The sequence below is a fragment of the Pinus tabuliformis genome, chromosome 3_2 (genome assembly GCF_031772625.1).
Source record: "Pinus tabuliformis cultivar Carrire ecotype Pingquan chromosome 3_2, CPIR1, whole genome shotgun sequence".
NCBI lineage: Eukaryota > Viridiplantae > Streptophyta > Pinopsida > Pinales > Pinaceae > Pinus > Pinus tabuliformis.
This window is the reverse complement of record NC_142302.1, coordinates 178,152,045-178,178,412: the sequence shown is the minus strand read 5'-3', so window position 1 is coordinate 178,178,412 and position 26,368 is coordinate 178,152,045. Positions and strand designations below refer to the sequence as shown.

Genomic DNA, 26,368 nt, shown 5'->3' with positions numbered 1-26,368 from the left:
TTCTCTAGTTACAAGTATTTCTTAACTTTCATTGATGATTTCTCCAGACGCACTTGGGTATACTTCTTAAAACTCAAGAGTGAAGTCTTTAACATGTTTTTGGCCTTTAAGCTCTTTGTTGAGAAGCAATCTGGACATCAAATTCTTAAGCTAAGATCTGATAATGGCGGAGAATATGTTAACAACAAATTCATCAACTTTTGCACGAAGCATGGAATTCAATTGCAACATATTGTTCCATATACTCCACAGCAAAATGGTGTAGCTGAAATGAAGAATCGCACCTTAAAGGAAATGGCTAATTGTATGCTTCAATCTAAAGGACTTAGTCTTAATTTTTGGGCAGAAGCAATTAACTATGCAAATTACATAGTAAATCGCACTCCCACTAAGGTTTTATCACTCCAGAAGAAGCATGGAGCTCAATTAAACCAGATGTAAGTCACTTTCGTGTTTTTGGAAGTGAAGCATGGACACATATTCCAGATGAGAAACATAAAGCCTTATATTCTGAAGATGTTAAAGGATGTCGACTTCTTCAACCTAAATCCAAAAATATAATCATTAGAAGAGATGTAAAGTTTGTTGAAAATATATCGGCCTACGAGCCTAGTTCGACGGGTGTGCCACCTCTCTCTATCCCTCCTACTTCTAAAAATATTCCTTCTTCAAATGATGACAGCGAGGATGACAATCCTACCCCACCTTCTCGGGATCTTCCTTCAACTCCTCAGCTTCCAAAATGGGTCCGCGCTACTCGAGATGCAGCAAGTGCTCTTGCAGGTGATCCTACAAATCAATGTCGTACACGTTCTTAGTTCGATAGAGCCTCTTCTTTACTGGTTCAAGTTTCAGCGAATTATGATTCTAACACTTTTGCAGAAGCTTTAGGCCATCTATTAGGACACAAATGAATGAAGAATATCGTTGATTATTGGCAAATGATACATGGGACCTTGTTCCTCTTCCAAAGGGACGAAAACTTGTTAAATGCAAATGGGTTTACAAAACCAAGTTTGGACTAGATGGAAAAGTTGATAAACATAAAGCTCGTCTTGTTGCTAAGGGTTTTCACAAATTGAAGGGATTGACTGTACTGAAACCTTCTCCCCTGTTGCCAAAATGAACTCTATTTGCCTTGTTATTTCCCTTGTTGCCTCTTTCAAATGGAAAGTCCATTAGATAGATGTTAAATCTGTCTTCTTGCATGGGGACTTGCATGAAGAAATCTATATGGAACAGCCTTCTGGCTTTATACAAAAAGACTCTAGCCTTGTATGTCGACTTAAGAAATCCGTTTATGGTCTCAAGCAAGCCCCTTGGGCTTGGTATGCCAAAATGGATAGCTTTATTTTAGATACTGGCTTTTCTAGGTGTCATTCTGACAATACTATCCACACCAAGAAAGTGGGTAAGTCTCTTATCATTCTTGTTCTTTATGTTGATGATCTTATCCTTACTGGTAGTGATCCAACCTTATAAACCATGTAAAGTCTTAAAAAAGCAGTTTGAAATGACAAACTTAGGACACTTGCATTATTTTCTTGGTCTTCAAGTCTTGTAATCCAAAGAAGGTATTTCCCTTTCCCAGTGCAAGTATGCATGTGATCTTCTACGCCACTTTCACATGGAAGACTGTAAGCCAACCCCTTCTCCCTTTCAGTCTGGAGTCAAACTTTCAGTCACTTGTACTTCCCCTAAAGTTGATGCTACCTTATACTGTCAGCTTGTCAAAAAACTTTTGTATCTGACCCATACCCATCCTAAGATTTCCTTTGTTGTTGCCCTTGTTGCTTGGTTTATGCACAAACCACATGAAAGTCATTGGAAAGCAGTTAAAAGAATACTTCATTATGTTCAAGGTACAGTTCAGTTTGGGATTCATTACAATGCAGAAGCATCTCCTCTATTGGCTGGTTTCACTGATTCTAATTGGGTTGGTGACCCTGATGATCGAAAGTCTACTGCAGTTTATGTCTTCACTCTTGGTTTTGGACCTATTACATGGGCTTGCAAGAAACAAAGTGCAATTTCTCTTTCTTCAGTAGAAGCAGAGTATCGTGGTGTCATTGAAGTTAGTAAGGAAGCCCTGTGGCTACGTCAGACCCTGTTAGAGTTTCGTTTTCAATAGCAGCATCCCACTACACTTCGGTGTGATAATCAAAGTGCCATTCAACTATGCAAAGATCCATCCAACGTTAGCGCAGCAAACACATTGAACTTCACATGCACTTCATCAGAAAGCTCATTCATGACCATGTTCTTGAAGTGCAATATTGTTCAACCGATGATCAAGTTGTAGACATCTTTACAAAGGCTCTCACAGAGGCGAAGTTTACTAAACTTCGATTAATGGTTAGAGTTTAGGAAGTTGTCACTAAGGGGGGATAGGCTCTAATGCCTCCTTCCGTCTCCTATTGTGTAATCTTTGTACATCCTTCAATCCTATCCCAAGTTGTTCTTAAGGGGGGGTGTTAGGATATTCCGACACATAGGAAATAATTAAGTATAACTTGGTCTAGTGTATAGTTAGGTAAAGTGTGTTTCTTTAGTATGTACTTTTTGTATCTTACAATCTGACGGTCATGATATGTTCTAGACATGAAGTGATCTGACGGTTCATTCTTTCATTGGTATTACCAACACTTGATCTGTGGCTTAACACCCAATTGAACCATGATCTCTATTTAAAGAACATGGAGGGTCATTTGTCTGGTGACCGTTCACGAGAGAAACTTATGTGAATTTTCTTTATGTGATCTGTTTGTGAGTGGTGTCCTTTGGTGTTCAATCTAAGGAAATTACCCTGTAAATTCCTACATAAACAAGCTCAAAGCATAACTACCAAGCCAGAAAAACAAGTCACACAAGTTTGGAGAAAGAAGCAGATTGGATCCGAAATCCTCTTGAACACTCAAGCAATCAGCACATGTTGTTGATCTAATGAATACATCTTTGACAAATTTTGATGATGAGATTCTGCCAAGAAGAGACCATCCATACTGTTAGGGGGAGCTTGTGTTTCTGAATTGTTCTTGCAAAAGCTATCTGTGAAGAGCCCTATGAGACACTTGATGAGTCACATATGGACAATCGTGTTATGAGGCATATCTCCCGATAGATCATCTCCCAGAAGTAACTCCATTGAAGAAAATCATCCATTGATTGAAGATATCTTCCACTTGCAGCAATCTTTCTTGTCTAAAGCAAACAGAAGAGCTAGAGGAGTTTATGCAGGTAGGGGGAGTTGATTGATCATCTACAATTGAATTGTAGACAGTCACTAGCGTTGGAAAATTACGGGTTGCTTGTGTTGAGATCGGACTGATAGCAAAAGGTAGTAAATGCTTGGTAAAGACAGAAAAATGAAGTTGATCTCAAAAGATTTTGAACAGAGCTAAAATCTGGAAATGACATTTGTGGAAGCAAACAACAGTTGAATCAGAAGGATATACAAACAGCTACAAAGTATTCGAACTGGTATTTGAGTCTCTGCAAAGAAGAATATACAACCAAATATTATAATACTTGACGGATGGAGTAAAACAGACCCAAATCAATATAGCACCATTGAAGAACTATAGAACAGAATGACAGAGGTGACTGAGCAGCATGATGATGACAGAAAAGGGAGCACAGGTTCAGGGGGAGTTGTACAAGCAATTGTCTAAGCAACAACAAAAGAAGCAACATGATAAGAAAGAGCAGCAGGTTGAGGAAACACAACTATTGTTGAGATGTCCTTCAAATAGACAGTAAAATTCATTAAGAAATTGTTGAGCGCCCCATTTTCCATTGATGCCAAAGCTATCAGAGAATACAAAAAGGAGAGGATCCAGGAAAAGGAGTATATTGCCATGAATGACAAAAGGGGAGATTGTTGAAATGTCAATGTTTTCATTAATGGCGATATGGATTGAATATAGCATAAGCACTATATATATATATATATATATATATATATATATATATATATACAGACAGAATCCCAAGGAGCGTTGGACCCAAGGAGCAGTCCAAGGAGCAAGAGCAGTACCAAAGAGAAGAGCGAGAAGCAGTTCAAAGAGAAGCCATTGGGAGAAAAAGGAAAGCCATCCGAAGCCAAGAGCAGGAGCCAAGACAAGCCAAGAGGAGCAAATCCAAGAGAAGACCGCATATGCCCAAGAGAAAGAGCCAAAAGGGAAAAGCAGTGATATCGGAGTTTTGGAGCCCAAGAAAAGAATGAAAAGAAAAATTAAAGGAGATGAGACAATGATAACACACCTAATGACATTTATAGTATTAAACCAAAATTAAATCGGAGAAATATCACATCGGCGTTTTTATTGTGTCACCACTCAAAACCTCTGATCTTTGATATGCGATATCATATATGCAACCCGACTCCGATCTTTGATATGCGATATCATATATGCGACCCAACTCTGATCTCCAATCTCCGATTTCCGATTTCTGATTTGCTCCAAACCCGATCTCTGATCTGTGACCCAATCTCCGATCTTCGATTTCCGATTTGCTCTGACTTCCGATATGCGGACCCTAATTGATTTAAGTTAACGATTTGATTATTAAATCGCATCCGCCATTTTATCGGAACTTTGGCGTGTGCACAACCTAAAAATCCCCGATATCCATGTGGTCTTGATGTACGGGAGTAAAGTGATGATGTGGCATGTGGGACCTCCCGACATCCATTATAATATGGTTTCGCATTGTTTAAATGTATTTGTTTGATTAAAATCTATTGCCCCTCCTATCTTGATATGATAATATGGTTTCCATAACAATGAAACTACGTGTTATTTGGTCGATTATTAACAAAGACCCCTTCCGTCAGCTATTTAATATATTTTCAATGTGCCACCTCATGCACAAGTCGACCTCTCCTCTAATGAACGTGTCTTTTCGTTTATTGGCAGAACTCGTATAAACACAAGTCAAATACTTCATTTCAAGTATCTATCTCAGTCATCCATCACAAAGATAAATACGCAATTCACAACTCGTGAACTTAGAAGCACCGAGGAGAGGAAGCTTAAGGCCGAGGAGCTGGAAAATATTATTTTGGGCAAATTCTTTCGAGGACAATCTTATGTTAAGGGTTGGATTTCTTGCACAAAACCACAAGCATACTCAACAAGCTTAAGCTACGGGCAGCAGAACTCGGACAGATCCGAAGTATACACTTCTTGAAGATTACAACTCGGTGTTTTGATTTGAGAAGAAACAGTGAAAAATTAAGCCTCGGTGCTCAACCTCAAGGGTATAACCTCAAATACCAATCCTCACTTATAGCTCGGTGAGTGGACAGTTGCATTGTTTTGGCTCGAACCTTGCTTATACACATCAAACTTAAGGTTGGACAGTGAAAAGTCCCTTGGAGGCACAGATTTGGAGCTCACCTCATACCTATTGCTACACGTGTTGTACTACGCTTGAAGAATAGTCTCATTTTGGAGAGACACACCTACAGTCACACTTGTAAAGACCTGTGTTTGTTGGGAGCTCGGACTATATTACAGCAAATAGAGAAGTCGGACTTGTGCAGACCCCGGACCAGTGAACAGTTTGAGAGACTCAGATTAACAGTGACACTTGTGGAGGGCTCGGACAGACATCCTTTGGATTTAACTCAAGACAGTCATCTTGAAAGAAGGCTCGGACCAGTTGCTTTTAAGAAACTCAGATTATAGTAGTAGCATTTAGAAATATCTTGTTGTTGAAGCATTGTAAAGACTCCCTTGGAGAGTTCTTGAAGAAGCCCTTGAAGAGGCTTAGAGCAGGTGCAGAACTTGGGTTGCCTATTCAAGACATCTCAAAGGTCTTGGAGATATTATTGGAGACTATGATGCATTGAAGCAATCATGAGGTGACTTTGGAGATATTTGTTTTGGGTAATATCAAGAGCAATGGTGACACCTTCTAAGAAGACATGGTTATCATTGATGAAATGATTTGGAGGAGGCATTGTTGAAGACAAACAAGGCTCGTTGAAGAAGATATTGGGAGTCGTGAACAATCATCAAGCTTATTCTGATGAATTGAAGTTGAGGGTTGGAGCCTCATAGAGACAAGGTTGGTGCCTTGGAAGATAAGGGTTGGAGCCCTATAGGATAGGAGTCCTAAAGAGACCAGGTTGGATCCTGTACCAGAGATAGGGTTGAAGCCCTAGAGTTTGGTGCCTCAAACTGACAAGGTTGGAGCCTTGGGAAGTCCAAGTCAGTGCTTGGCATAATACAGGTTGGAGCATGGGAGATTGAAGATTGGTGTCTTCATCTAGGGTTGGAGCCCTACACTATTATTGTACTATATATATCTGATTAATAAAATGATTTATTTTATCATTGTTCATTTTGTGCTCTAATTATAAGTGATCTAACTGGTAAAAATAACAATTGAAAAGAAATATTGATTCACCACCCCCAATGTTTCCAACACAAAGTTGTCAAAGGTCTCCTTGATTGGATAAAAAGAAATCCAAAGGTTGAAAGCACATTGACTCCATTCTCCCAATAGGCTAAGCACTGATCTTATCCTTGGTGATCACCTTAACCAATATCTTTTCTCGCCTCCTCTTCTCCTTTCTAAGCTCCCACCCTAGTGGTCTCCTAGGGCATCAAGCGAAATATCTTTGAGCCATTCATTTGGAGAACGAGTTGGACTACAACTGCGTTGGGGTTTCCTCTAGGACCTCACTAATTTTGAGGAATTTCCCGTGACTAGATTTCGAAATATCTCAAGCCCTAGCTCCAATTTCATTCTTGACCCTAGGTTTCCTGGATTAGTGGCTTCATCAAGAGTCATTATATCGAAAACACAAGTAAAACTCAATTTCGTTGACTCTTTTCTCCTCCCTTACCTAGTCTAGGTCATTGTTTGAAGTTTTACTTGAAACCCTAGTTGTTGCTTGGGTCCACTTAGGCTTCGTTGTGGTCCTGCACCTTGATCTTTCCTATTTTACAAGATCACTTAGAATACCCTTTTCCCTTAAGGATCTTACGTCTTGGGCATCCCTCATCAAGGAATACCCCTAAATCCCTAGGTCTAGGCTTCCTTCTAAGCCTTTTTTGGAGAGCCCTACACCTTGCTTCTTGAGAAAGTAAGACCTATCATCTGAGCCTCTCCTATGAATGGGCTTTTGAAATCACTATCTTTCCATCATTGATATACCATTCATAGTGATTTCCCTTATACCGAGACTCCTCCCATTGGTGAAAGTCCGTAAAGAGCAAGGGACATTGACTGAGGTGACAATGGGTCTTTGTCCCATTGTTGCCACTTGGTCTAGTAGTTGCCCCTTTGGAACCCCTCCTAGGACCCCTACTAGATTGAGCGGTAACATTTTTGGCGTCGTTGTCGGGGACATGAAATGTGTATCTTGTTTCCCTTACGACATAGTTGATAATATCATTCTTGGCGACTCCATCGGAAGAACGAGGCCCTAGTTCTTCATTAAAATTTATGGTCAACGCTTGTAGGTTGGAGCAAGCATTTCTCTAGGCATCTCTAAAATCACCCTGGCGACGCCTACATAATTTACATGTATATCTCAATAGAATGTCTTTCTTTGATGATTTTCCTGCTTTGGACATCACTAGCATCCATGGGCACCCTAATCATGTCACAATAAGGACGGTACGCGGAGTGGCCATGTTTGATGATGATCCACTCTCTGCAATTGGTCATGTAGAAAGATTTCTTGCACATACGTCGAGGATGAAAGTGGTCCACTACGATGTTCGTATATTGTGTTGTTCATGATATCTCTTCATGGTCATAACTCATGGTTGCATAATCACGAACCTAGGAGCATCTCATCTATTGAGGAATTCTTCGATGGCTTTTTTAGGCATTTCCAAGTATGCCCTCCACTAAACATTCAAGAGGAAGCATTCATTAAGCATCATGATTACCTTGGGAATCTAGATGATGAGTAGGGAGGAGGGTCCTCCCTGGGTCCACATGACGAAAAAGATGATGAAGATAATTTTCAAAACATGTGTGATAGGGAGGATGAGTCTATGGAAAGTGAAGTTGAGGTTAACCCTATCTTTTCCAAGGATACTATTTCTGATAATCCACTCTTTGAAGACCTTGGAGAAGGTGATCTCGTAACCCCTTCAAGCATTGATATCAGTGATTACTTACATATTGAAGAAGGGAAATGGGAGGTTCATGGGAATCGTTTTGACAAGGAACCTATCTATGACACCGATGACGATGATATCAATAGGACCCTTGTCTCTCCTCACAATCCTAGGGTTGTAATTGAGTTGCATGTGGACCCTTTCCTCAACCTTTCTTGTAATAAAGAATCCTTTCTCTCCTCTAAATATGATGTGCAACTTGCTTATTGTGTCTCCCCATGTCATCAGTCTCCCTTTCCTTCTAATCATGACCCCATGGTGGCCATAAAGCACGATACAAATGATAAGGACCATTATGGGGATGATATGCCTGAGGTTGCCATCCATAGGAGGTTTATGAACTTGGTTATTCACATCTCTATCTTTTAGTTGGAAGAAAGGATCTTGTGGAGTAGAATACATCCCTTTGTTCCCTTTTCCCCCATGATACTCCATGTATGGTCATTTTATTTTCCCATCTCCTGCCCTTATGACCTTTCATATGGCCATTCCTACCCTTGCTTTTGCATCCATTTCTTGAGTAATCATATAAGTAGGCATGTTTATATTGATCTAATGATATGTTGGTTGCATTGGCTCTATGATTGCACTTAATCTTTGCCCAAGATAATATGCATGTTAGGGTAGGATGCATTGCATATTGGTTTTCGCATTAGAACTAATATCATATTCTTTATTCATGCTAAAATAGGGGCATGTAGAATAAAATTTTATTTCTTGTTGACTTTTATGGCCTAACAAAAGCATGGGCGATTATAAGACGTCGCAAAAACATGTTGCCCCGTGTGCTTAGTCTTTGATGTGCAGGTAACAAGTTTGCGATCCCAAGAGATTGTTGGTGTTTTCATGACCTCCCCGTTCTAGTACGTTCGTTCACTCCGATGAGAGATCATGTTTCAGTTGGAGCCAAATGTTACCCACCCCCAGTGGGTGACACCCATAAGAGAACTTTTTCTCTTATATTATCTTCAGCCAGCAGCCCCTTGCAACCCCCGGATAGCTAGATGTACCAACATCTCCGCCACCTAAGCAAGCCATTATGTGCCCTCGCCCATTCTATATGATCATATGTTTGAAGGTGGGCCTTCCAACCCCAAAGGTATGACTTTTCATTATGTAGTTCGATATTTTCGCTTACTGATTATGGACACATATGGACATGGAGTAGTGGGGGGATTCAGCGGAAAGAACGGGCTTGGTTTGTACTCTTGTCCCTTTGTCGAATTTGGTGGTTAGTCTTCAATCCTAGTCCCATGGGATCTCCTTTATGGGCTACTGGCTTTAGGAGTGGCACTACATGGGAAATTCTGATTTTGGTTGTGTGGTCTCACTTCCCGACAGCACATGCATCGCTCCACTCCACTCATTATAACCCCTTTCCACATATTTCCCACCCAGGTCTGCATTTTTCCATTGGGTCCACAAGCAGTTAGCCTCATCCTCCCCTTGTCCACACTCTCAGGTCAAGCCTGGAACGATGCCCCGAAGGTTGACGCAGCTAAAAAGAAAGTAAAAAGCATAAATTGGCCACTCTCAACAAGAAATGTACCATAAAATGCAAAAGATGGTCAGAACATACAAATTTAGCACGTGGGAAAAAGCCAACATGAGCTCTACCCGCTATCATTATGGCCATCACCCTGGTTCCTAGGGCCCCTATATGAACCCCTTGCATCATCAAGGAAGCCATGATTGTCCCAACCCGTGGTGGGCGATGAACTGCCCAACCTTAAGGGGGTAATCACTGCTATATCCTACACATCATGCTCTCATTCCCTGGAGCCCCGAGCAGTTATAAAAAGAAAAATCAATAAAAGGCAAAAGGCATATGAAGAAGGGTGGAAAAACAAAGGTCGGGGTAACTCATGTACCACGATTGCTCCCTCCTACATCTATACACCCAAGTGTGGGCTTCCCTCATCATAGTTACCCTTGTACCATGGCATGTGGCTTAGAGCCTTCCCCTAATGCCCCGCTCTGTTCCATTATTATATCACATGACACTTGCCATATGACGGATGTACGATGGACTTGTCACTCCTCTAAAGGTTGAAACCACCTAATAGGGTCCTTATTAACCTCCTTCTCAAACGTGGAGACACCTGTGCATTCTAAAGCCCATTATCGAAGGGCATGCCACTATGAAGTGCCCACTTGGTTCCATGATTTGTAAGCTCATTTGCTCAATTGCGCTAATGAATTGTTGTACTAGAAGGTGAGGAGATGCACTAGATCTTAATACAGGATTGTGGGTGGGTCTTCATCTTGGGGTTTGGTCTCCCTATATGAGGTCCAAGACCTTCAAAGGGTCATATTGGCATCGGTAGGGTGTGCGTTGAGAGCCATCAGCCTCCACTATAGCAGAGAGCGGATAGGAATGCCATGGGATCCTTCAACACCATTCATTACTTGCTCATGTACAACTTATTTGATGATGACGATGCACCTAAACCACCTTGCCTAACCGGCTACACACTTGCACCACACACTTGGTAGTTGATCCAAAGCCCAGATGGGGTTTTGTCTCGCCATAGGAGACAAGGAAGAGCTTGCATCATTGTTCCAACCCTTGCAGATGGGATGCATGCTTGTTCAATTCAGTTGGAGGCCCATGAGGATGCTTTTGTTCCCCCACAGCGACTTGGGGGCACCACAGGTCATTTGCTTGGAGATCAAGGGGGCACCCCCTTCATCACTGTTATTAGAGCCCTCCTATTCATTATGGCACATGAGGGACTTTACTAGGCCTTCCAACGGCCCTCCTAGCTATTTTATTATCATTTCAGCCCCTCGAGAGGTTTTTTTTTCATATTATGGAGCGATTTGGTGGGCTTGTCACCAAAAGGATGTTATTTTGCACATTATTTTTATTGTAGGGGCATTATTAGGCATAATTAGGCCATTCAAATCCCTTGGAGGATCATATAAATATAAGAGAGGATCATTTGATCTCTCATCATAACTTGGATTTGTATCTCTCTCTTCTTGAGAATTTCGCTATAGCTATCGACGGACAAATTGGATAATCCTTCATGCATTTTGATGTTTGGATATCTCTCTTGGTCTTGGAGCTTCGATTTTGTCTCTCTTTAATGATTGGATATACTCGCTATACTTGTAAGTGCTTTTTCATGGTCTATCTTTCTCTCTTGTATACCTGTATAATGTATGGACTTTTCACTCATGAAATCTGAAATTCTGCCCTAATTTAATGTGAGTAGTCAAATTTCGATCTTGTGAGGGTATTATATATTACATGATTGGGTATAGTGAATGAATGTTCATAGGGATAAATTATATGCATAATTGACTTGAGAAGTCCTCAAATTGTTGCAACAAGAAGTATAAATTCCTTTGGTAACCTAGTCGTTGCCTCTAGGGCCATGCAAAGTTGCCAAAGGACTCCTTGATTGGGTAAAAAGATATCCAAAGGTTGAAAGCACATTGACTCCATTCTCCCAATAGGCTAGGCATTGATCTTATCCATGGTGATCACCTTAACGAGTATCTTTTCTCACCTTCTCTCCTCCTTTCTAACCGCTAACCCTAGTGGTCTCCTAGGGCATCAAGCAAAATATCTTTGAGCCATCCAATTGGAGTGCGAGTTGGACTACAACTGCATTGGGGATTCCTCTAGGCTCTCACTAATTTTGAAGAATTTCCCGTGGCTAGATTTCGAAATATCTCAAGCCCTGGCTCCAATTTCATTCTTGACCCTAGGTTTCCTTGGTTAGTGACTTCATCAAGAGTCATTGTATCAAAAACTCAAGTAAAACTCAATTTTGTTGACTCTTTTCTCCTCCCTTCCCTGGTCTAGGTCATTGTTTGAAGTTTCAACCGAAACCCTAGCCCTTGCTTGGGTCCACTTGTGCTTCTTTGTGGTCCCACGCCTTGATCATTCCTATCTTACAAGATCACTTAGAATACCCTTTTCCCTTAAGGATTTTAGGTCTTGGGCATCCCTCATCAAGGAATATCCCTAAATCCCTAGGTCTAGGCTTCCTTCTATGCCTTTCTTGGAAATCCCTACACCTTGCTTCTTAAGCAAGTAAGATCTATCATTTGAGCCTCCCCTGTTAATGGGCTTTTGAAATCACTATCTTTCCATCATTGATATACCATTCATAGTGATTTCCCTTATACTAGGATTCCACCCATCGGTGAAAGTTCGTAAAGAGCAAGGGACATTCACTGAGGTGACAGTGAGTCTTTGTCCCAGTTGCCACTTGGTCTAGTAGGTGCCCCTTTGGAACCACTCCTAAGACCCCTGCTAGATTGAGCGGTAACAGGAATCATGCTTGCAAAGGCTACAAACTAAGTTACATATTTGGCATTTGTACAAACATCCCTTTTGTAGTGAAATTGACTATGGTTGATCACATACTTCAAGCCTCACATGCATATTATATTTCTTGTTGATGCCCTAGCATGACCAAGTTCCAATTCCCTAAGACACATGGTTTGGGTTCGACAATGATTAGCTTCGGTTTGAGTTCGAATTTTTTCATGAGGTTTGGATGAGGTTTACCATTAGGTTCACTGCATACATTTTTCCATCTATATTCATATATTAACCTTAAAATGAAATATAGTATAAAATAGTAAGAAATCAACATCAATAAACATAAAATATGCTATAATGTACTTGGAAACTACAAGGATAGATTACAAAACTGAGTTGTGACATCAATATATGGGTTTTGAGCTATGGTCTTGGTCAATGACTATGAAGTTTGATGAGGTTAGTCGAACCTCAAAAGAAAATTTGGGTTCACCAAATTTCGAACCTCAGGGTTGAAGTTTGACAAACTTTGTGACACAGGTTCCAATGACTCCAGCAACTCTTGAGGTTGTATCTATGATCAAAGTATGGTGAGGATCCTCTACTTCCTTGGTATGTTTCCATTATGCCCAAAGACAAAGGGGGTATGTGCTTGATTAATGTTGACTCTTAGGCAAGTGCAACTACATGGGTGGCGTAGTGTTTGGAAGGGTCAATGCCTTAATACGTTATTTTTCAACACTGAGTGAGGTTAGTGCAGCGCCTTGGTAGAATTCAAGGGTATTTGGATCTATGTGACATTATTTCCACACCTCATCTCTTGCAAGTTGCAGGATCACTCATTTTCAAGAGCATCTTTGGTTGGAGAACTATAGTGGTGTTGGTTTGGTGGTGGCTCTGGTTGGGTAGCCAAGCGAGATGGGACTTAGCCTGTCAGCTAATTTAGAGCTAGTGAGAGTCAGGGGTGTGCATTAAGGAGAAGTCGCCCCTTCAAACACAAAGGTTGAACCAAAAAGACATATTTTTATGGTATGATCTACAGGATATAGGTGCTCATGCCTAGAAGGAGAACAGACTTCTTTCTTCTAACCGACTCATGATGAGGGAGTTGTGTGCCCTTATTCTGAAGTCTGAATTATTTCAAATGAATATTGGCATGTCAAGACCCTTTCGAGAAAATTGGGGTTGGAGTTTTGGTCGATCGTTGCTACAATATGACTCCCTACTGTTTGTATTCAATTATTCATCCATGACATCCTCTCTCCTCAGTTATTAACATTTGATGGGTCTCAAACAATCCAAACGAGTGTTGGGTGAGGCATTTGCATAGCATTTGGACTATACAGCTACATTATAAGCTTAAAGTTTTTGCATGGCTTGTCATCTATTAACGCTTTCCATCTAAGGCCAAGTTGGTCAAGATTGGCCTATTAAGTGACTTTTGTCCTATTTGTTAGTGCTTGGAGACAGTTTGGCATATATTTTGGTGCTTTTGTCTTGTCAACAATTGATTGAATTGGTCTGAGGACTAGCACTCAGAGCTTCTTCAGTGCAAGGTTCACTGGTGAGCAATGTTATTCAGTGGTTGCCAAGCTTTTATTCATATTGTTTTTCATGCACTTTAGTGATGTTTGAGGATTGTGGGCTTTTTGTTTTATGGAAGTTATGGTGTGAGCTTGTTTTTATCATAATCCTAGCTCCCCGTCTGCCTTCAGTTCGGTCTGGAAAGATGTCATCAATTGTTGGCAAAAGGAGTTTTGTTGATCAAAGATGCCCAATCTTTGGATTGTACTGAGTACCCTGCTTTTAATTTTGTCATAATAGCTCTGTAAAAGAGGTTATGATGTTCATTGTATATACCTTCCACCTTTTGGTCTTTTGTAAATAATTTCCTACATATATAAGACATTTTCCAAAAAACTAATAATAATCATTCACATATATTTTGTTGAATTTTCTACAAGATGCACAGTAGAATACATTTTCTGCTAGCTAATTACTTCCCAATGATTTCCACACATAAATTCTCATTGATATCATTCAGTAATTACACTTCAGAAAATTTCAACAGTAAATGCAGTGGAAAAGAGGTTATGATGTTCATTGTATATACCTTCCACCTTTTGGTCTTTTGCAAATAATTTCCTATATATACAAGACATTTTTCAAAAACTAATAATAATCATTCACATATATTTTGTTGAATTTTCTACAAGATGCACAGTAGAATACATTTTCTGCTAGCTAATTATTTCCCAATGATTTCCACACATAAATTCTCATTGATGTCATTCAGTAATTACACTTCAGAAAATTTCAACAGTAAATGCAGTGGAAACAATAAAGATCAGAGAAAGACAGCCATGCACAATACAGACAACAAATTTACCCTGAGAAACCCAACATTGGGAGAAAACCCAGCAACTTTTCTTCTATGAGAAATTATTCTTCAGCAAGGTTTACAAATCCAAATTGTCTAGAAATCTATGCCAATATCCAAGTCAAACTACAAGTTAAACATCGTCAAAACCAATCAAATCAGTCAACTCTGGTCAAATTCAGGTTTACAGTCAACTCGTCCCTGCAGTCAAATTGCGGTCAACTATACCCTTGTTCTGTGTTCAACTGCGGCCAGATCCTACGGTTAAACAGTGGTTAACTGCGGCCTTGCTCTACAATCAACTACGACCAAACTACAGTCAACTGTGACCTTGTTTTGCGGTCAACTTCCTAGCAAATGGCTCAGTCAAACAACAAATAAACTTGCGATATTCCTAATTAGCTATGGCTAATTGGAATATTTGATTTTGTTCAATTTTTGCCTTCTATAGTTGTTTGTAAATAAAAAGTGAGGAAGGGGGGACATAAATCACTTTAGAATAAAAAGTCACTTCCTAGGTAGCACAACGTTGTGACTTAAAGGGGAGCCAAGGGGGCCAAAGGGGGACGCAGAAATGGAGCCCACGCAGACACATGGAGAGACTACGCAGGAGGGAAGAACACGTGGCAAAAGAAGAAACACACAAGAGGAGGTGAACCTAGGGATTGTGAGAGGCAGAGGCTATAAAATAGAGAGGAGCCCCCTCACTTTGGATCATTTAGTTATGTGCATTTTGAGCTAGTCGTTTCGACTTCTGAGCACGCTGGCTGTTTAGCTGGTCTGCAGCACTGTTTAGTGCATTGAGTGTCTCCGTTCGGAGATCTCACCCTTGGCCCCGGGGGACTTCGAGTGCCTGCTCGGGCAAGGTATTTCTATCGGTATTTCAGCAGTAGTTTTATCAGCATTTCAGCGGCAGTTTCATCAGCATTTTGGAGGACTGTGCAGCACTTGGAGAGGGACACAGTTCTTTTTGGTAGTAGTGCTAGATTGGGGTTTTGCAGGGGAGTTATGCGGAGAGATTGAGCAAGGGTCCAGCTCTTGTCTCATTGGAGGATTTTGGGCAGGGTTTCAGGCAGTGTTGCAGGCAGAGTTTAGAGGGATTTTCTTCAGTGGCAGCGCAGGGCATTGAGGAACTGCACAGAACCCCAAGAGAGTGTATTTCGGGGGTCGGCCAATTCAAGAAAGCTTTCTGGGTTTTTCTGGGTTTCTTGAGTGAAGCCCGAATCCAGAGTTTTAGCTTTTTCCGAGGAGGGGAGCAGCCCCAAATCATCATTTGTTTTCTAGCAGCAGCACAACAGTAGCATCCACACACAGAGGCCATTCTTGTCATTCTGAAAGTATTTCTTCACTTGCCTTGTGCAAGTCAAGGTGCCATCTGTCTAATCACCTCTTGTACTCATTTTATTGCTCAGTATAATAAAATGGCTTAGCATTTCTCGCTACATTTCTTGTGTATCTGCTAATATTTCCAATTTACATTAGTATATGTTGTTCCACTGTTATTTTAGCACTTCTGGGTTATTATATCAATTGCACATATTTGATTGGAGTTTTTGCTGGGGTTTGAGGAATATTCTGGGTTAGGAATATTACAGTGGTATCAGAGCATAGATCTGGCTCAGCCTATGGAGCTAGCAATCTATGACACCAGGGGAAAAACCCTACATTTGTTACAGAGGTAGGAGGTACAAAGACACTAGACGTAGGTTGGAAAATACCTACGGGGAGGGAGACTGTGTTCCTGTGGTGGACGCAGAACAGGTGGAGCCTATGGTAGACGCAGAAGTTAGAACAGAGAGAGCCAGTAGTGGACGTAGAACAGATGGCCGACGAGGACGAGAAGAGATTTGCGGATATGCTCCTCATATCAGTGCAGGATCTGTCGGGGCAGATTGAGGTGATGGGGCAGAGATTCACGGCAATTGAGGCCAGACAGCGTGAGAGCGCACGAGTTTTTCAGATTGGTGAGGGATCAGGTGCATCCCATCACTTGCCAGAGCAGTGTGATACTGCGCAGCAGGTGGCCTCACATGCCCCTACACGCTCTACCATGCCCACTTTCTTAGGAGCAGACAAGGGGGCCGTAGCCCAGCAGGAGGCAGAACCCAGACATATGGGCGATTATTTTGCAGAGTACCAGGCCTATGAGCAGGAGTTCAAGGAAGCTCTCTCATTCAGAGATTTTGTTCAGCTCCAGCAGGATAGCAGACCCCACGACCATCACAGAGGGTACCGACATTACCATGATGGCGACACCCACCGTGCAGCGAGTAGATTCCACTTGCCTATGTTTGATGGCTCATCAAACAGTTTGGCAAAGTCTTGGGTGGAGAAGCTGGACATTTATTTCCAGCTTAACCAGATGTCGGAGGCAGAGGCCATCAAGGTGGCAACATTGCATTTGGATGGCGAGGCCCAGGATTGGTGGTTTCATGGGATGGTTACATTGGGGCACTCCACAGTGACGACATATGCCGAGTTTACCAGGAGACTGATGGAGCGATTTGATCGAAGGGATCCAGAGCAGCATTTCGTTGAGTTGACGAGGCTCAAATAGACAGGGAGCCCAGAGACCTACATTGCAGATTTCTTGAGGGTCTCCGTGATGGTGCCAGACCTATCCACGGCACAGAGGGTCTATATGTATGTTGAGGGGTTAGCAGAGCCACTTCGGGGTCTAGTCCGATCCACTAGACCAGCCACACTCCAGGACATTATCAACAGGACCCGGGACTTACAGGATGTCATACCCAGGACCCAGACACCTTAACCCGAGAGACAAACTTTCCAATCTAAGGGGAAGGACGTGAGGATGCCACCTCCAAAGGGGAATCCGGGACGAGTACAGCTTGATGATGATGCAAGAGGGAGCTGAAGAAGAAGCGGTTGTGCTTCACATGTCAGGAGCCATGGGCACTGAGACATAGATGTGCTGCTGGTAAAGCACATTTTATTGAGGTCTTCTCCGAGAGCAGTGGAGAAGAGGATGACGAGGATGATGGGGAGGCAAGAGATAGCCATGCCATATAGGGACCTTTACCACCTCCACCACCAGCAACAGGAGGTGCATCATTTGCACCTACTGTAGGGGCCCTTGCAGCATTGCGAGGAGTACCCAAATATCTGATGCTACGCATACGGGGGACAGTATGTGGCCAGCGAGTATTAGTTTTCGTGGACAGTGGGGCGACCCACAACTTCATCGATGCCCAGATGGTTGAGCAGAGAGGTATACCGACAGAGAGCTTCGATGGGTTTTCAGTCTTGGTCCCAGGAGATCAGACCATGACATGTGCTCGATATGTTCCAGAGCTTTCAGTGACGATGGGCTTCTACACGTTGACTGACCACCTTTTCGTGGTCGATATTCCGAACACCAACATGATACTGGGTGTTTAGTGGCTTATCACTCTAGGGAAGGTCACGGCAAATTGGAAGACCCTAGAAATGGAGTGGGATGATGAGAAGACAGGGAGGCATGAGAAGATACGGGGACAGCACACATATCCGCCTTAGACTGTTTTGGCTCATCGGATGGAGGCAGTCTTCCGAAAGGGGGACATAGAGTGGGCAGTGGAGTTGCATGCATCAGAGGCAGGGACTTCAGATGGAGGCAGTCTTCCGAAAGGGGGGCATAGAGTGGGCAGTGGAGTTGCATGCATCAGAGGCAGGGACTTCAGGGCAGACGACACATCCAGAGATACAGTCTATCCTTGATCGGTATGCCATAGTGTTTGGGGAGATTCCACCAGGACAACCGCCGGATCGGGGGTTTGAGCACACCATCGAGCTTGAGCAGGGTATACAAGCCGTGATCACCACCCCCTATAGGCACCCCAAGACCTATCGGGATGAGATTGAGCGAGCTATCCAGGAGTTGTTGGCTCTTGGGCATATCCGACCGAGCACAATTCCTTTTGCTTCTTCTGTGGTGTTGGTGAAGAAGAAGGACGGTACATTGAGGATGTGCATTGACTACAGGGCCCTGAACAAGAAGACCCTGAAGAACAGGTACCCCATACCCAGGATCGATGAGTTGATGGACGAGTTGAGAGGGGCACATTTCTTCTCAAAGATTGATTTCAGATCTGGGTACCATCAGATTCGCGTGAGGGAGCAGGACATTCCCAAGCCTGCCTTCAGGTGTCACTATGGGCACTTTGAGTTCTTGGTGATGCCTTTTGGGCTAACCAACGCCCCAGCTACATTTTAGTCCTGCATGAATCACATCTTCCATAGTCACTTGAAGAAGTTTGTGTTGGTATTCTTTGATGACATTCTCATTTACAGCAGGACTTGGGAGGAGCATCTCCAGCACATTGAGATAGTATTGCGTATCTTACAGGGGCAGCAGTTCTATGCCAAACTCTCCAAGTGTGAGTTTGGGTTGACAAAGATGTTCTATCTGGGACACACCATAGGGGTGGACGGAGTGAGGGTCCACGAGGAGAAGATCAGGGCCATTAGAGAATGGCCAGAGCCGAGAAATGTGACTGAACTTCGAGGATTCATTGGCATTTGTACTTAGTACCGGAAGTTCGTCAAAGGTTTCTCACAGCTTGCCGCACCCTCGACAGATTTGACAAGGAAGGGGGCATTCAATTGGTCAGATACAGCGCAGCGAGCCTTTGACAGGCTCAAGGAGGTTATGAGCAGCTGCCCAGTGCTTGCGTTGCCAGATTTTACGCAGCCTTTTGTTTTGGAGTGTGATGCATCGGGAGAGGGGATCGGCGCAGTATTGATGCAGGGAGGTCACCCTATAGCCTTCGAGAGCCGGAAACTCCTTCCGCACGAGAGGTTGTATTCTATATACGACAAGGAGATGCTGGCCATCATGCATGCATTGGCTAAGTACCGGCAGTATCTGGTGGGTAACAGGTTCAGGGTGAGGACTGATCACAACAGCCTCAAGTTCTTTTTGGAGCAGAAGCAGCTACAGGAGAGGCAGCAGAAGCAGCTACAAATGCCCTTTCACGTAGACCAGCCACGTTGTCTCTTATGAGCTTGGATACAGACTGGAGGGCTCGACTCTTAGTAGAGTACTCCAAGGACAGGTTTGCATGTGAGATTCTGGACGGATAGGTGGCAGATGACAGGTACAAGGTGATCGATGAGATCATCTATTACAGGGATCGGATCTTCTTGACTGAGGGGTCTCAGCTCAAGAAGAAGATACTCCAGGCATCACATGACTCACCATTGGCAGGCCATCAGGGGTTTACCAAAACCTACAGGACCATCAAAGAGAGGTTCTCATGGAAGGGCCTCAAGGAGGACGTACTCCAGCATGTCAGGGAGTGCGATGTTTGCCAGAGGAACAAGGGGGAGATGAGCCATCCCGCGGGATTATTGCAACCTCTTCCCATTCCAAAGGGAAAATGGGAGAATATTTCGATGTACTTCATCATAGGGTTGCCCATGGTACAGGGCAAGGATTGTATCTTTGTCGTCATTGATCGGCTGACGAAGTACGCACATTTCTTTGCCATATCCGCACATTATACAGCAGCACAGGTGGCCGAGTTGTTCTTCAGAGAGATCTTCAGGCTACATGGTCTTCCTAAGACCATCGTCAGTGATAGGGACAGCCGTTTCATGGGCGGATTTTGGCAGGAGCTTTTCCGGTTGGTGGGGATGGAGTTGACACCAAGTACCAATTATCACCCACAGATGGATGGGCAGACAGAGATAGTTAACAAGTGGCTAGAGGGCTACTTGCGTAACTATGTCAGTGGGCAGCAGCGAGCATGGTTGAGGTGGCTACATCTAGGGGAGTACTGCTACAATACTTCACATCACATGTCCATTGGTATGTCACCATTCTATGCCTTATATGGGTATCATCCTTTATCTTTTGCTGACGTGATGTTTGGTGATAGCAAGGCTCCCAGAGCCAAGATTTGGATCCAAGAGAGTCAGGATATTCTCCGAGCTCTCAAGGATAACATGGCTACAGCACAGAATCAACAGAAGTTGTATGCCGACAGGGGTCGGGTGGAGAGACAGTTCGAGGTAGGGGACATGGTCTACCTACGATTACAGCCATACCGACAATCGAGACTAAAGCAGAAGGGGGCTGAGAAGCTCAAGGCCCGCTTTTATGGGTCATACAAGGTGATATGCAGGGTCGAACAGGTTGCATATGAGCTGGAGCTGCCCAAAGGCAGCAAGATTCATAACGTTTTTCATGTATCACGCCTGAAAAAGGCATTGGGGCAGCAGGTGACAGTGACAGATGAGCTACCACCCATGGATGACGAGGGGCATTTGGTATTGCAGCTAGAGGCTATCATTGATACCAGGGAGAGGTAGCTGCGGAGCAGCATGGTCCGGGAATTCTTGGTGAGGTGGAAGAATTTGCCAGATGAGGATGCCACTTGGGAGAGTGAGAGGATCTTGCAGCATCCATCACTTCAATTGCTTGAGGACAAGCAACATTTTGCCGGGGGAGACTGTGATATTCTTAACTAGCTATGGCTAATTGGAATATTCGATTTTGTTCAATTTTTGCCTTCTATAGTTGTTTGTAAATACAAAGTGAGGAAGGGGGACATAAATCACTTTAGAATAAAAAGTCACTTCCTAGGTAGCACAACGTTGTGACTTAAAGGGGGGCCAAGGGGGCCAAAGGGGGACGCAGAAATGGAGCCCATGCAAACACATGGAGAGACTGCGCAGGAGGAGGTGAGCCTAGGGATTGTGAGAGGCAGAGGCTATAAAATAGAGAGGAGCCCCCTCATTTTGGATCATTCAGTTATGTGCATTTTGAGCTAGTCGTTTCGACTTCTGAGCACGCTGGCTGTTTAGCTGGTCTACAGCACTGTTTAGTGCATTGAGTGTCTCCGTTTGGAGATCTCACACTTGGCCCCGGGGGACTTCGAGTACCTGCTCAGGCAAGGTATTTCTATCGGTATTTCAGCAGTAGTTTTATCAGCATTTCAGCAGCAGTTTCATCAGCATTTTGGAGGACTGCGCAGAGCAGCCCCAAATCATCATTTGTTTTCTAGCAGCATCCACGCAGAGAGGCCATTCTTGTCATTCTGAGAGTATTTCTTCACTTGCCTTGTGCAAGTCGAGGTGCCATCTGTCTAATCACCTCTTGTACTCATTTTATTGCTCAGTATAATAAAATGGCTTAGCATTTCTCGCTGCATTTCTTGTGTATCTGCTTATATTTCCAGTTTACATTATTATATGTTGTTCCACTATTATTTTAGCACTTCTTTGGTTGGAGTTTTTGCTAGGGTTTGAGGAATATTCTGGGTTAGGAATATTACAAAACTTCAGTCAACTTCTCCTCCTGTTACACGTGTAGCTGCCTATAAGAGAGATAAGAGATGATGTGATAGATTGATCAAAATGAGGTGTCACATCATGTACATATACAAGTCGAATGGGGTTGGAATTTCCCAAGGCGCACACCCTTTCATGATTGGGTCGACTTGTCTTCTTTGAGCCTACATGGTGCCCAAAAATTAAAAAAATTGTTTTGATGTTTCACAATTATTCTAGGCTGACTTAGGAGACCTCTTGGTATGTGAGAATACCTCACGATGCTACACAAAAAAATCAGCATTCCCTCCTAGAGAGGGAGGTATTCTCCTGGACTACAACACATTTCCCCTTAACTGAAATTTCTCGTCCACAAAGAAAGTTCATGAGCTTGCTATGTTGATGCATGTCTATAGATAACTCCATCTTGGAGTAGGTAATGTATCCTGGGCCATTTACCCCTAGCCAAATCAACATGGCCTGGCAAAAGTCCTTTACGACTCCTTAGGTAAACGTATCAATCTCCTTTGGTAAAATCAGCATGAGCCAACCAAAGTCCTTTATGGCTTCTCAGAAGCGAATCTGCCCCTAGACCATTCACCCCTGGCCAAATGGCCCAGCCGAAGTCCTTTATGGCCTCTCAGGAGATTTCATCTACCTCCTCTAGTCAAATCAGCATGACCTACCCAAGTCCTTTTGGCTTCTCAGGAGAAGATTTGTCCAATTTGTAATTGCCCTGGACCATTCACCCCCGGTCAAATCAACATGACCCAACCAAATCCTTTTGGCTTCTAAGGAGAATGTATCCATCTCCCCTAGTCAAATCAACGTGACCCAGCCAAGTCCATTTGGCTTTTCAGGAGATGGTTTGTCGATCCTGCAAAGAGATCAACACTCCCTCTCAATGAGGGAGACATTTTGCATCACACCAAGCATGTCTCTAAAGTATACAAACTTCGTCCTAGAGAGAGGCTTGGTGAGAATGTCTGCAATCTGCTCATCCGTGGATATGTACTAGAGCTCCACTGCTCCTCTCTGCACCATGTCTTAGATGAAGCGATATTTGATCTTAAGAATATGCTTCGACCTATCATGAAAAACTGGATTTTCTGAAAGCTTTACATAACTTTGATTATAACAAAATATCAAGGTTGGCTCAAGCTCATGATCAAATAGCCCTGCAAGTAAGCTTTTGAAGCCACATTGCTTCCTAATTTGTGGCACTGGATGCGATATACTTTGCCTCTGTTGTACTAAGTGCGACAAAAGTTTGCTCCCTGCTAAACCAGGATATCATAACTGATCCTAAGCTTAAACAACACCCTGATTTGTTCTTTTTGTCCTCTAAACTCCCAACCCAATCTGAATCTATATATCCCTGCAGCCTTACTTCACCACCTGAGACATATCTCAAACCATATCCAATTGCACCAAGCAGGTTCCTCAACACATGCTTTGTTGCAACCCAATGTATCTACCTTAGCTCAACCATATACTGCCTCAGGGAGTTCACTGCAAAAAAAATGTTTGGCCTAGTGTTAACCAAGTACATCAAGGATTTGAGCAATTGCTTGTACATCGTGGGATCCACCAAATTTGAATCTGAAGTAGAATCACTCAACTTCTTCAAATTGGTCACCATAGGCGTATCCATGGACTTACAATCCATCATACTGAATCTCCTGAAAATATGAACAATGCACTTCCCTTGTCTAAGAAAGATATCATCAGGTCTTTTCCACACCTCCAATCCCAAGAAATAATGCATCAGGCCAAGATCCTTCATCTCAAACTCTGAAGCCAACTGCCTCTTGCACCTATCGATGAGTTTTTGTACCCCTTTGATGAACAAATCATCAACATATAGCATCAAGATCAAAGGATCACCATCAACAATCACGTAGTAGAAGTCAGGATCCAAAACACTCTTGGTGAAGCCCAAAATCATCAGATATCCATCAATCCTGGAATACCATGCCCTGGGTGCCTGCTTGAATCCATACAAATCCTTCTTCAATCTACACACATGGGACTCCTTCCCATGTACCTCAAATCCATGTGGTTGTTCTATGTACACTTCCTCCACAATCACACCATTGAGGAACACAGTCTTTACATCCATTTGATGTTATCTTCCAACCCATAACGGAAGCAAGAGAAACAATAGCTCTAATAGAAGTGTACCTGGCGGTTGGAGTAAATGTCTCATCATAGTCCACTCCCTCTTTCTGGGAGAATCCTCTCACCACAAACCTCGCTTTGTACTTCTCAATGTTGCCATCTACTACATGCTTGATCTTACAGATCCACTTGGAAGTCACCACTGACCAGTGTTGCAAAAATCACGATAACATCAAAAAATCTCGACTTTTTCATTTCGCCGATAAAATCGCCATAGTATTACAAATTAATTTTTTCAAAAAAATCATTGAAAAAAATGTGATTTTTCCGAAATTATCGCGATTCGATGGGAAATAATCGCCAGGCTCCCGAACAGCGCGTTTTATAAGGGAAAAATGAATTTTTTTTGTCATTTTCAACAGACAACTACATGGTTTGAGAGCTGAGGAGAAGAGGAAGCCTCGAATGTGTCTACTCGGGCAGAGAAGGAGGAAGCTTGGAGATTTTAGCATCCCAAGCAAGAGAACTTCATTTTTAGATCAAATTTCTTCAGCAAACCGTGGTTTCCAGGTATGGGCACTAAATTTGGCCATTTTGTTTTGGATTTTTTCTTGTTTTCGCTTGGGTTTCTATAACCCATTGATTATCAATGATTTTTGAGTGGATTTGATGGTGTTTTTTTTTCATTTTTGTTGCATACAGTGGAAAGAATTCATTTTGGATTGAGTTGAGGTTTTTTTGTTTGTTTGTCAAAAATTCAATGTGTTGTGTCATGTATGTAATTTTTTTTTTTAATTTTTGTAACTTGCAATTCTCATTGTACCATAGGTTCAACTTCAAAGTTCAAACTTCATCTTACATTAAAACTCAAGAGTTCAACCAAGTTACAAACATGCCAAGGAAATTGGACCCTATGTGGGAATTTGGTGAACCTGATGGAGGGTTTGATAGATTGAACTTGTCTTGCAAGTTGTGTGGGCAACATATGTCAGAGGGGGTTTATAGATTGAAGTATCACCTTTCACAAATCTCTGGACATGATGTAGAGCCTTGCAACAATACAAATGCGAAAATCATCCGAAGAGCCATGAGATCATTGCAAGAATTAGAGCAAGAGAGAGTGGCCAAAGCAGATCTGAAAAAGCAACTAGCAGGGAGGGTGTTAGGAGGTGAATATGGAAGTGGCACTGGTTCTACTTCAACATCAATGTCTACAACCAACCCTGTAGTTGTCTCATCATTTTTTGTTCCTAGAAGTTAGAACCACGCCTGGTTCACAACCATCTATCAATGCTTAAAAAAAATGAGAAAGAACAAGCTAACAAGTTGTTGGGCAAGTTTCTCCTTTGGAGTGATATTCCTTTCAGTGTTGCAAGGAATAATCCATTTTTCCAGCCTGTTGTTGATACTATTGCAACTATTGGCCCAGGGTACAAAATCCCTTCTTATGATGACTTTAGAGGCTGCATTCTTCAAGATGAAAAGGTTGACTGCACCAAAAGATTGGAGGAGTTTAGGGCATCATGGGCATGAACAGGATGCACTGTGATGTCAGATGGTTGGATTGCCCAAAAGGGGAGAACCCTTATAAACTTCTTGGTTAGTTGTCCCAAGGGGACAATGTTTATGAAATCTATTGATGCATCTTCACATATCAAAGATGCAAAATTATTATGTGATTTGTTGGATGTGTTCATTTTGGAGGTGGGTGCAGAACATATTGTCCAAGTCATAACGGACAATGCTGCAAATTATGTTGTTGCTGGCAGGATGCTTATGGACAGGAATCCTACTTTATTTTGGACACCTTGTGCTGCACATTGTATTGATTTGATGTTGGAGGACATAGGAAAAATTTCCTTTGTCAAAGATATTGTTGGCTCATCAAAAAGCATCACAAAATTTATATATAATCATGCATCTGTGCTTAGCTTGATGAGAAAATTCACCAACAACAAGGAGTTGGTGCACCCCGCCATTACACTTTTTGCCACTAGTTTCATATCCCTTCAATCCCTCTTGAATTCTGTGGGATGTGAAGAGAATGTTTCTTTCAGAGAAGTTGTATTCTTTGACAATGAGCCGCAAACCAGAGGGAGAGACCATACGCAAATTAGTTTCATACCAGGAAGACTTCTAGGCGGGAGTGCAGGAGGTGTGCACCGT

At 42.6% G+C, this 26,368-nt stretch overlaps 1 protein-coding gene across 2 annotated transcripts in view; it reads right to left on the bottom strand.

Moving 5' to 3' along the window:
• The window catches only part of LOC149180371 (protein EIN6 ENHANCER-like), a 159,621-nt gene that overhangs the window by 32,145 nt on the left and 101,108 nt on the right, over window positions 1–26,368 (bottom strand). The window contains exon 4 of one of the 2 annotated variants that reach the window (XM_089416087.1): window positions 14,543–14,574. The exons of the other annotated variant lie outside the window; for it this stretch is intronic. Within the exon in view, the coding sequence (XP_089272213.1) occupies window positions 14,543–14,574 (32 nt within the window). The remainder of the gene's footprint in view (window positions 1–14,542; window positions 14,575–26,368) is intronic. 2 annotated transcript variants of the gene reach the window in all.